This window comes from Heptranchias perlo, chromosome 24 (genome assembly GCF_035084215.1).
Source record: "Heptranchias perlo isolate sHepPer1 chromosome 24, sHepPer1.hap1, whole genome shotgun sequence".
Taxonomy (NCBI): Eukaryota; Metazoa; Chordata; class Chondrichthyes; order Hexanchiformes; family Hexanchidae; genus Heptranchias; species Heptranchias perlo.
Window position 1 is genome coordinate 46948787 of NC_090348.1, and position 11756 is coordinate 46960542.

The window sequence follows — 11756 nt, forward strand, 5'->3', positions numbered from 1 at the left end:
TTGAATGAGGGGCGATGGGAGAGGAAGGTGGAGGGGCCTGTGGAACGTACCCCAGTCCTGCCTTCAGTAGAGGAGGAGGAGGGGGAGGACGAGGAGGAGGAGGACGAGGAGGAGGACGAGGAGGGAGCAGAGAGGACTTGAGGAAATATAGGGGGGGTGGGGAAGGAAAACCTGGGAAGATGTGGGATATGGACAAACCCAATAAGTTCAGGATGAAATCTTGGGAACAGGTGGGATTCCGGGGGTGGGAAACGGACCTTCAGCCAGGAGTGACTGAGACACTGAGACACCAAGCTTGGCCAATCACCCAATATCCAAGAAGTCTGTGCTTTCTTCTTGGATCACTCCAAGATACGGAGAGGGGGGGAATTCCGCCAGTTTCTTCCACTCGTAAACCAATTCTCCAACGAGACAGATATTTAATTATTACAGCTCGAGTGTACAAAACAATCAATCAGTCATATAGAATCATAGAAGTTACAACATGGAAACAGGCCCTTCGGCCCAACATGTCCATGTCGCCCAGTTTATACCACGAAGCTAGTCCCAATTGCCTGCACTTGGCCCATATCCCTCTATACCCATCTTACCCATGTAACTGTCGTTAATTAGTGCGGTTAATTCACCCTTCAAACATATGAAGCTTTGCTGATCACAACAATATAATCACTGGCGGTTAATTTTACAAACAGTTTCCCTTTTAGAGGCCATCAAACTCATTAACAAACTCTCCTGGCAATCCAGTGCTAAAATATCACACCCTCTGGTTTGTAGAAGGTGGAGGGATGTCTAATTGAGTTTAAAATGATAAAAAGGATTTGACAGGGCAGATGGAGAGAAACTATTCCCTCTGGTGGGAGAATCCAGAACAAGGGGGCACAATCTTAAAATTAGAGCTAGGCCGTTCAGGAGAGAAATCAGGAAGCAATTTTTCACATAAAGGGTGATGGAAATCTGGAACTCTCCCCCCCCCAAAAGGCAGTGGATGCTGGGGGCCAATTGGAGCTTTCAGGACAGCAATTGATAGATTTTTGTTGGGTGAGGGTATCGGAGGATATGGAGCAAAGGCGGGTAAATGGAGTTGTGGTACAGATCAGCCATGATCTAATAGGATGACAGAACAGGCTCGAGGGGCTGAATGGCCTCCTCCTGTTCCTATAATCTTCTCCTCCATCCACTGAAAAAGAATCAGGAGTGCTCTTGTTAATGCAGAAGAACATCAAGGTTAGAAGAAACAGGGAAGATGAGGCAAAGCAGTGTTTAGGTGACACCAACGTTGGGTTTTAAAAGCCTGTAGACTGCACACCGACTGCACCTCAGATGCCATTTGGCAGGACTCTGCCAGTGCTGCCCTGAGAGAGACATTCCCCTCCCGTCTCCCCCCTCCCCAGAGAGGCTCAGCATGAGGTCAGCGTGTCCTTTAAGGTTGAGGAGAAGTGGTCATCAGTCTCTAGGTAGCGTTTGTTAGGCTGTATTTTGCCCTCCTTCCTGCTTCCAGTCTAAGTCTGAAAACAGCACTGGGGCCGCGGGCTGCACCTGGGCTTCACACAGGGTTCGAGAGCTGGGTCAACTCCCCTCTCCGTTTGGCTCTCCCCAAACTTCATTCCCAACTCAAACTTGACCTTTTCGTTGCCAATCTGCTCCATTATCTGGCTGTAATTGGGTATGTCGGAGCTGCTGAGGTGGTAGTTCTCGGAAGGATCTGCATCTAAATCAAAGAGCAGCGGAGGGTTGTGAGCAGTGAGCAGGGTGTCCCAGTGACAGTCACGGTCCGGGGTGGTGTCACTGTGGGTGGAGCCTGGTAGGGGGAGGAATGAAAATACCAGTGAAAACTTGCCTTCAGTTACTGAAATAGATGCCTTGGAAGGCCAGTCCCACCCCGTTATAAACACTAACGCCAGCCTGTGTCACTCTATGTCCCTCGCATACACGGTTATAGAGGGACAAACAGCATGCAGCCTCTCTCTCCCTCACCGGGTCTCACACTCTCTCTCCCTCACACGGTCTCACACTCTCTCTCCCTCACACGGTCTCACACTCTCTCTCCCTCACACGGTCTCACACTCTCTCTCCCTCACACGGTCTCACACTCTCTCTCCCTCACACGGTCTCACACTCTCTCTCCCTCACAGGGTCTCACACTCTCTCTCCCTCACACGGTCTCACACTCTCTCTCCCTCACACGGTCTCACACTCTCTCTCCCTCACAGGGTCTCACACTCTCTCTCCCTCACAGGGTCTCACACTCTCTCCCTCACACGGTCTCACACTCTCTCTCCCTCACCGGGTCTCACACTCTCTCTCCCTCACCGGGTCTCACACTCTCTCTCCCTCACACGGTCTCACACTCTCTCTCCCTCACACGGTCTCACACTCTCTCTCCCTCACACGGTCTCACACTCTCTCTCCCTCACATGGTCTCACACTCTCTCTCCCTCACAGTGCCTCTCTCATTCCCTCAGTGTTTCTCTCTCTCTCTCACTCCTGCAGTGTGCCACACATACTCACTCCCTCACAGTCTCTCTTCCTCTCACTCCCTCAGTGTTTCTCTCACACTCCCTCAGTGTCTCTCCCTCACAGTGTTTCTCTCTCTCTCTCTCCCTCACAGTGTCTCTCTTTCTCTCTCTCTCACTCCCTTACAGTGTTTCTCTCTCTCCCTCTCACTCCCTCACAGTGCCTCTCTCTCTCTCTCTCTCTCTCACTCCCTCAGTGTCTCTCTCTCTCTCATTCCCTCAGTGTCTCTCTCTCTCACTCCCTCACACTGTCTCACTCTTTCACTTCCTCACACTGTCTGTCTCTCTCACTCCCTCACTCTCACTCTCCCTCTCACTCACTCACTCTCTCTCAATCCCTCCCTCACTCTCTCTCTCCCTCACAGGTGAGCACATTCAACTGCCCCAGTTTGTATCACATACAACCAGTCCTGTGTTAGCCTCTGACTCTCTGACACACAGTGACTGGTAAGTGAATCTGTGCTGACACAGTCACCTGCTGCCTTACCTTGGGTGAAGTAATGGGCCTTATACTGCCTGTAGCGAACAGCGAAAACTCCCAGCTTCTTGCTGGGGACAACCGGATAATAAAACATGGTCTCCCGCTTGCTCTGCAAAACATGAATGGACACAAGAGGATGTTGGCGAGAGAGGGCACCAGCCAGAAACGGGAAGTAATCCCATTTACTCAGTCCCCAAGTTGTGGGTCACGGTTCCTTTGAACGTCAGGGCCAGAGCTGCCTCTGTGCTGGAGATTGGCTGCAGGTCTGGCTGCAGCAGCTGGCACAGCTCTGTAATTGTCTTCCTGATGACCCAGAGCTGCAGAGGCAGCTCCACTGGCCATTGCCACGTGGGTGATCGTGGGAAGCTATGGCAGTCAGTGCTTTAATGGCGGCTCCGTCGTCCAGCTGTTGATCTCCCCGGCATGTTCACTTTGGCCTTTTGCATGAAGTCCTGTAATGGGGCCGACGAAAGCTGTCACTATACTTTGCAAAAAAAGACAAGGCACCGTCAGAGCTGCCTTTACATTTCCTCTCCTTATTCATCGTCCCAAAATATTTCACCTCCCATTTCTCTGTATTAAATATCATCTGACGTGTCTCTGTCCTCCTGAAGTCACTCACAGTCCTGCTCAGTTAATCACACTCCTTAATTTTTCTGCCATCTGCAAATGTTGATATTGTGCCCCCCATACTCAAGAGGTAGGGAGGGGGGTAGGGGGAAGGGAGAGAGGTGGGGAGGGAGGTAGAGAGGGGGGTAGAGAGGGAGGTGGGGGGAGAGAGGGAGGTAGGGGGGAGGGAGGGATGGAGAGAGGGAGGTAGGGCGGGAGGAGGGGAGGGAGGGAGGTGGGGAGGGAGGTGGGGAGGGAGGGAGGGGGTAGGGAGGGGGTAGGGGGAGGGAGGGAGGTAGGGAGGGGGTAGGGGGGAGGGAAGGATGGAGAGAGGGAGGTGGGGAGAGGTGGGGAGGGAGGTGGGGACGGAGGAGGGGAGGGAGAGAGGTGGGGAGGGAGAGAGGTGGGGAGGGAGAGAGGTGGGGAGGGAGGTAGGAGGGGAGGGAGGTGGGGAGGGAGGGAGATGGGGAGAGAGGTGGGGAGGGAGGTAGGGGAGGGAGGTAGGGGAGGGAGGTAGGGGAGGGAGGTAGGGGAGGGAGGTAGGGGAGGGAGGTAGGGGAGGGAGGTAGGGGAGGGAGGTAGGGGAGGGAGGTAGGGGAGGGAGGGAGGAGGGGAGGGAGGTGGGGGGGAGGTAGGGAGAGAGGTGGGGACAGAGGTGGGGGGGACGGAGGTGGGGGGAGGGAGGTAGATATGAGATGAGAGGACCCACACCTTGCCATTATTGAAGAGGACGTCCCCCATGTCATATCCGTCTAGTTGGACTTGAGGGAGCTGAGCTCCCGAGAGACTGGCAATTGTTGGTAAGAGGTCCAAAGTACTGGCCAGCTCATGGGTCACACCTGAAAACAGAGCAAAAATACCCGTTATTATCTGAGAGGTGACGGGCAATGTATCATTTCTGACGGCGCTGTTGCTGTAGAAATGTTCAACACACTCCCACCCTCCCCGTTTAAAACAATCTCGATAATATCTACACTCAAAGTGAGCAGAAAGGGATTTAGTGCAGGTGTGTTTGTTTGTAGAGGAACACGGCCGGGGAAAATAAATAAAAACAGATGTTTCAAAAGAACCGAAGATAAAATTAAGGGGTGATCTGATCGAGGTGTTTAAAATAATAAAACAAATTGATAGGGTGGATAGAGAGAAACTATTCCCTCTAGTTGGGGGGAGTCCAGAACAAGGGGACGTAACCTTAAAATTAGAGCCAGGCCGTTCGGGGTGATGTCAGGAAGCATTTCTTCATAAAAGGGAGTTGGAAATCTGGAACTCTCTCCCCCAAGAGAGGCTGTGGATGCTGGGGGTCGATTGAAATTGAAATCAATAGATTTTTGTTGGGTGAGGGCACCAAGGATTATGGAGCAAGGTGGGGTAAATGGGGTTGAGGTACAGATCAGCCTCTGACCGAGTATCAGTGCTTTGGTCAAAGGTTTGCCAACCGGCCCACTCAACAGTTGAGTGGGATCCCGATTGGGCTGTGATTTTAATGGGCTCTGGCCTGCTTTTACCAGCAAAATTACACGTTCCAGCTTGCAGCTCGACAAACATTTTAGCAACCGGGCGGCTAAGGGTCACAAACCTGGTGCGATTTTGCCGGGCCAGGAGGCGACTGCCGGCTCCCTCATTCCTCCTTCGTATGTGGTGCCTTTGCCGCACTTCAGCAGCCCCGCATTCCCACCACGTGATCTCCGCATCAGCTCAGGGCTCAACACGACACAAAGTCAGTTACAGATGGAGTCTCACCTGCTACAATAACTAATTAAATAGGACGCCCCGGTTCAGGGGAACTCGGGGCTATCACAGTTTTTGCAGTTGCTGTCAGGTAAACACAGCACGGGTTAGATACAGAGTAAAGCTCCCTCTACACTGTCCCATCAAACACTCCCAGGGCAGGTACAGGGTTAGATACAGAGTAAAGCTCCCTCCACACTGTCCCATCAAACACGTTCAGGGCAGGTACAGGGTTAGATACAGAGTAAAGCTCCCTCTACACTGTCCCATCAAACACGTTCAGGGCAGGTACAGGGTTAGATACAGAGTAAAGCTCCCTCCACACTGTCCCATCAAACACGTTCAGGGCAGGTACAGGGTTAGATACAGAGTAAAGCTCCCTCCACACTGTCCCATCAAACACGTTCAGGGCAGGTACAGGGTTAGATACAGAGTAAAGCTCCCTCTACACTGTCCCATCAAACACGTTCAGGGCAGGTACAGGGTTAGATACAGAGTAAAGCTCCCTCCACACTGTCCCATCAAACACGTTCAGGGCAGGTACAGGGTTAGATACAGAGTAAAGCTCCCTCTACACTGTCCCATCAAACACTCCCAGGGCAGGTACAGGGTTAGATACAGAGTAAAGCTCCCTCTACACTGTCCCATCAAACACTCCCAGGGCAGGTACAGCACGGGTTAGATACAGAGTAAAGCTCCCTCTACACTGTCCCATCAAACACTCCCAGGGCAGGTACAGCACGGGTTAGATACAGAGTGAAGCTCCCTCCACACTGTCCCACCAGGTGGGGGGCGGGGGAGGAATTTACATCGGTGGATTTCTAACACATGGAGTGAGCCTTTGTCTGAGTGGTAGAATTCCTGCCTCTAAGTCAGAAGGTGAGGGTTCGAACCCTTTAAAACTTTCATATCCGAACAAATCTCAGTCACAGATAACGAACAGAATCCGTATATCACGGTATCTCTAATGCAACATACCCGTTGTCACTGGTGAAGAAGACTAGAGTGTTATTCTCCACTCCGGCGTCTTGTAAAGCCTTCATTATCACCCCCACTGAACCATCGAATTCCATCAGTGCGTCCCCCACAGGGCCCCTCTTGGACTTCCCTGTGAAATCCACACTAGCAAACTGTGGATAGTGGGTGTGCTGCAAACACAGGGACAGAACATTAGGATTGCAGTCACGGGCGCTGTGGTAAATATTACCAGTGCGCACTCCCTGTGAGGAGCCTCGCCCGTCGGGAGAGCCTATCGGCAAGTCGCTGGGTGCTTGGCGTGATTCTCCGCCTGCTAATTGTACAGCAATGGGCATGGCAGAGGGCGCTGTGTCTCCATCGGAGAGGGCGCTGTGCCTCCATCGGAGAGGGCGCTGTGCCTCCATCGGAGAGGGCGCTGTGCCTCCATCGGAGAGGGCGCTGTGCCTCTATTCGAGGGGGACATGTACTGCTATTAGAGAGGGCGATGCACGATACACATCAAAGAATACAGTGAGGGGTGCGGAGCCTGTCAGAGCGTTACGGAGAGATGTGTCAAAATTTTATCGTGATTGGTGTCTTCAAAGGTACAAATTACTGCAGGATTTGGATTTCTGAATTTGGTCTCGTGTGCGGGATGTTAGTGCACGTAGCGTCAGGTAGAACACTGGTCACCTGCGCTAAATATCCCTCGACACTGACCCATCATTATCCCTCAGCCCAACCTCAGAAGGAAACACTTAACCACAGCGGTGTGCCATTTCCACACTGGGTACGTCAATGGAGAATGATAAATTTGTGCCACATTAGGGACAGTGTTGTGTCATGGCCCCAGTGGTCAGTGTCGAACCAAATGGACATCCCAGACCTCATTCCAAACTTTTAATATCACCAACTTGCGTTCGTATAGGGTCTTTAATGTAGTAAAACATCCCAAGGTGCTTCACAGGAACGTAAGCAGACAAAAACTGACACCAAGCCAAAGAAGGAGACTTTAGCACGAGTGACTTTGGTGAAAGAGGTAGATTTTAAGGAGGGTTTTAAAGGAGGAGAGAGAGGCGGAGAGGTTTAGGGAGGGAATTCCAGAGCTCAGGGCCTAGATGGCTGAAGGCACGGCCGCCAATGGTGGGGCGAAGGGAGTGGGGGATGCACAAGAGGCCAGAATCGGAGGAAGGCAGAGATCGCAGAGGGTTGAAGGACTGGGGGAGGTTACAGAAAACAGGAGGGGCGAGGCCACGGTGGGATTTAAACTCGAATGGAGAATTTTAACTTTGAGGTGTTGATGTTCCGGGAGCCAATGTAGGTCAGCCCCAATTGAAATTTTGGCAAACGAAAGGACCGAGAGGCTGTACTCACGTGTGAGGCGTAGTAAAGGAGGAATGGCCTGTGCTGCTTCGCTGCTCTCAGAATGAAGTCTCTCGCAAAGCGATCGTACATCGGAGTGAGCGAGGGAAAGTCGACCGGCTGCTGGATAATCTTGTTATTCTTGAGCAGGGGCAAGAGGACCACACCTTGGTCGCACTTTCCGTAGCACTTGGTGTCCGGTGGGAAACACGTCAGGTTCTGACAGGGCCCCTGGTCGTGGGAGTACGGGACTCCCAAGAATTCATCGAAGCCCTGGTGAATGGGTAGGTAGCTCCCGTTGGGGCCGTAGCCCAGGTGCCACTTGCCCAGCATCGCTGTGACGTATCCTCGCCTTTTAAGGAGCTCCGCCACGGTGGTTTCATTCAGAGGGAGCCCACCCCTTGACCCAGGGTAGAAGACTCCTGGGTAAACCCCCGATCGAGTGGCGTAACGGCCTGTGAGCAAAGCTGCCCTAAGAGGGAGAAGCAAACTTGAAGATTACTGACCAATGTAAAAATAATTACCCACACTAGACTCTTATTTTAAAATATTGAGAACCCAGGTTTAGACCCACAGTGCAGGTCACCAGTAACAGTGAACAGTGTAAGAGAGGAAAGGAGGTTGTTTAAGTAGCAGTGACTGAGTGATGCTAAGTGGCAATTTTTGATCCACTAGGAGCGTCTGGTCATGCCTCAACATCTGGTTCTTGGAGCGAACCTCTGGCTCAGTGACAGCATTCCTGCCTTGGAGTCAGAAAGGTGCAGGGTTCAAACTCCACTCCAGACAGTCCCGGGGAGCGGAGACCGGAGCTCCAGACGGTCCCGGGGAGCGGAGACCGGAGCTCCAGACGGTCCCGGGGAGCGGAGACCGGAGCTCCAGACGGTCCCGGGGAGCGGAGACCGGAGCTCCAGACGGTCCCGGGGAGCGGAGACCGGAGCTCCAGACGGTCCCGGGGAGCGGAGACCGGAGCTCCAGACGGTCCCGGGGAGCGGAGACCGGAGCTCCGGCTCTAAATTCTGGGTTGACACCCAGTGGGACCCCTGTGGGTGTGGGTGGCCCTCCTCCCCTCATTGTATGGGTTGTGGGAGGCCGGAAAACCCTCCAGCTTTATAGGACTAAACACCCTATGGGCCGGTTTAAAGATGGTTACGGTCATGGAAAGAGCCTTCACGTCATGGCCTATCAGCCTGTGAATCTTCACACTGTTCTCCAAGGGAAGAGAGTGAAGATACTAGAATCCTCCTCCTGTCTCCAGTCCTTTTCATGCCCATCCCCTCTGCCCCTTAAGCCTGGTCCTCAAAAGATCTGAAACTCTCATTTGCCTCTTTCGCTCTCCTGCAGTCTCTAAAGATGCTGATATAGATTATTGCACATTAACCATTGCAGATCATTACATTCCCCTGTAGTACGGAGGGAGTGCTGCACTGTCGGAGGTGCCGCCTTTCAGATGAGACGTTAAACCGAGGCCCCGTCTGCCCTCTCGGGTGGGTGTAAACGATTCCATAGACTCGAAGACGACCGTGGGGGGGGAGTTCTCCCGGTATCCCGGCCAGCGTTTATCCCTCAACTGGATTATCTGGTCATTTATCACATTGCTGTTTGTGGGATCTTGCTGTGCGCAAATTGGCTGCTGCGTTTCCCCAAGTTACAACAGTGACTAAACTTCCAAAGTATTTAATTGGCTGTAAAGTGTTTTGGGTCATCCTGAGGTTGTGACAGGCGATATAGAAATGCAAATCTTTCACATTATTGCAGAAAACTGCATTTTAATCAGTGCAGATTATTCCGGATCGCGGGCAGATCTGAGCTCCGCTCCGCCCGCTCCCCGGACCCGGGCCCCACTCCCCGGCCCCAGACCCCAGTCCCCGGCCTGTCCCGCTCCCCGGCCCCAGACCCCAGGCCCCGGCCTGTCCCGCTCCCCGGCCCCAGACCCCGGCCTGTCCCGCTCCCCGGCCCCAGGCCCCAGTCCCCGGCCTGTCCCGCTCCCCGGGCCCAGACCCCAGGCCCCGGCCTGTCCCGCTCCCCGGCCCCAGACCCCGGCCTGTCCCGCTCCCCGGCCCCAGGCCCCAGTCCCCGGCCTGTCCCGCTCCCCGGGCCCAGACCCCAGGCCCCGGCCTGTCCCGCTCCCCGGCCCCAGACCCCAGTCCCCGGCCTGTCCCGCTCCCCGGGCCCAGACCCCAGGCCCCGGCCTGTCCCGCTCCCCGGCCCCAGACCCCAGTCCCCGGCCTGTCCCGCTCCCCGGGCCCAGGCCCCAGACCCCGGCCTGTCCCGCTCCCCGGGCCCAGACCCCAGTCCCCGGCCTGTCCCGCTCCCCGGGCCCAGGCCCCAGTCCCCGGCCTGTCCCACTCCCCGGCCCCGGGCCCCCGCTCACCGGGACGGGCTGCAGACGCTGGCCGCGCTGTAGAAGTCGCTGAATCTCCGGCCCGCCGCCGCCAGCCGGTCCAGGTTCGGTGTCCGGGAGCTCGGGTGCCCGAAGCAGCCCAGGTCCCCGTACCCGAGGTCATCGGCCAGGAGCAGCACCACCCCGGGGCTGGCGGCGGCGGCCAGACCCAGGCCCAGGCCCAGGCTCAGGGCCGCCAGCAGCAGCGGGCAGAGCGGCGCCATGGGGTGAAAATACAGCAACACAAACCCAGTCAGTAATAGAGAGAGGGAGGAGTAACAGGGAGTAATAGAGAGAGGGAGGGGAACAGGGAGTAATAGAGGAGGGGGGGGAACAGAGAGTAATAGAGGAGGGGGGGGAACAGAGAGTAATAGAGGAGGGGGGGGAACAGAGAGTAATAGAGGAGGAGGGTGGGGGGGGGAGAAACAGAGAGTAATAGAGGAGGGGGGGGAACAGAGAGTAATAGAGGAGGGGGGGGAACAGAGAGTAATAGAGGAGGGGGGGAACAGAGAGTAATAGAGGAGGGGGGGGGAACAGAGAGTAATAGAGGAGGGGGGGGGAACAGAGAGTAATAGAGGAGGGGGGGGAGAAACAGAGAGTAATAGAGGAGGGGGGAGAAACAGAGAGTAATAGAGGAGGGGGGGGAACAGAGAGTAATAGAGGAGGGGGGGGGAACAGAGAGTAATAGAGGAGGGGGGGGAACAGAGAGTAATAGAGGAGGGGGGGAACAGAGAGTAATAGAGGAGGGGGGGGAACAGAGAGTAATAGAGGAGGGGGGGAACAGAGAGTAATAGAGGAGGGGGGGGGAACAGAGAGTAATAGAGGAGGGGGGGGAACAGAGAGTAATAGAGGAGGGGGGGGGAACAGAGAGTAATAGAGGAGGGGGGGGAACAGAGAGTAATAGAGGAGGGGGGGGAACAGAGAGTAATAGAGGAGGGGGGGGAACAGAGAGTAATAGAGGAGGGGGGGGAACAGAGAGTAATAGAGGAGGGGGGGAACAGAGAGTAATAGAGGAGGGGGGGGAACAGAGAATAATAGAGGGGGGGAACAGAGAGTAATAGAGGAGGGGGGGAACAGAGAGTAATAGAGGAGGGGGGGGAACAGAGAGTAATAGAGGAGGGGGGGGGAACAGAGAGTAATAGAGGAGGGGGGGAACAGAGAGTAATAGAGGAGGGGGGAACAGAGAGTAATAGAGGAGGGGGGGAGAAACAGGTAGTAATAGAGGGGGAGGAACAGGGAGTAATACAGGGGGAGTAATGGGAGAACAACAGGGAGGGGGAGTAATAGCGATTGAGAGTAATAGACTGTGAGAGTAATGAAGCGAGTGGGAGTAATAGGGAGAGTATTGGAATGAGTAATAAAGGAAGCTAGATAAGCGCATGAGGGAGAAAGGAATAGAAGGATATGTTGATAGGATTAGATGAAGTAGGGAGGGAGGAGGCTCGTGTGGAGCATAAATACTGGCTTAGACCACTCAATAAAAGGGAGAGTGAGGGAGTAATAGAGAAAGTGGGATAGTAACAGAGATTCAATCAATAAAACAGTGGGATGGAATAATAGGGAGCTTGAGGAAGTAACAGAGAGAGGGAGTAATAAAGAATAGGAAGAGTGAGTATTATAATAAGAGGCCAAATCAATAAAATAGAAAGATTAAAGGGTTAGTGAAAGTAACCATAACATAGAGACCCAATCAATGTAATAAGGCGAGTAATAGGGAGAGTGAGAG

At 54.1% G+C, this 11756-nt stretch overlaps 1 protein-coding gene across 1 annotated transcript; it reads right to left on the reverse strand.

Moving 5' to 3' along the window:
- Positions 1–399: 399 nt before the first annotated feature.
- arsa (arylsulfatase A) lies at positions 400–10305 on the reverse strand. Its single transcript, XM_068005253.1, has 7 exons — positions 10022–10305; positions 7663–8122; positions 6310–6479; positions 5180–5304; positions 4315–4442; positions 3001–3103; positions 400–1798 (listed from the first exon to the last, which is right to left on the reverse strand). Exons 1-7 carry the CDS (start codon positions 10252–10254, stop codon positions 1500–1502), a joined length of 1518 nt encoding a protein of 505 aa, XP_067861354.1. The 5' UTR covers positions 10255–10305; the 3' UTR covers positions 400–1499.
- Between the last annotated feature and the right edge of the window lie 1451 nt (positions 10306–11756).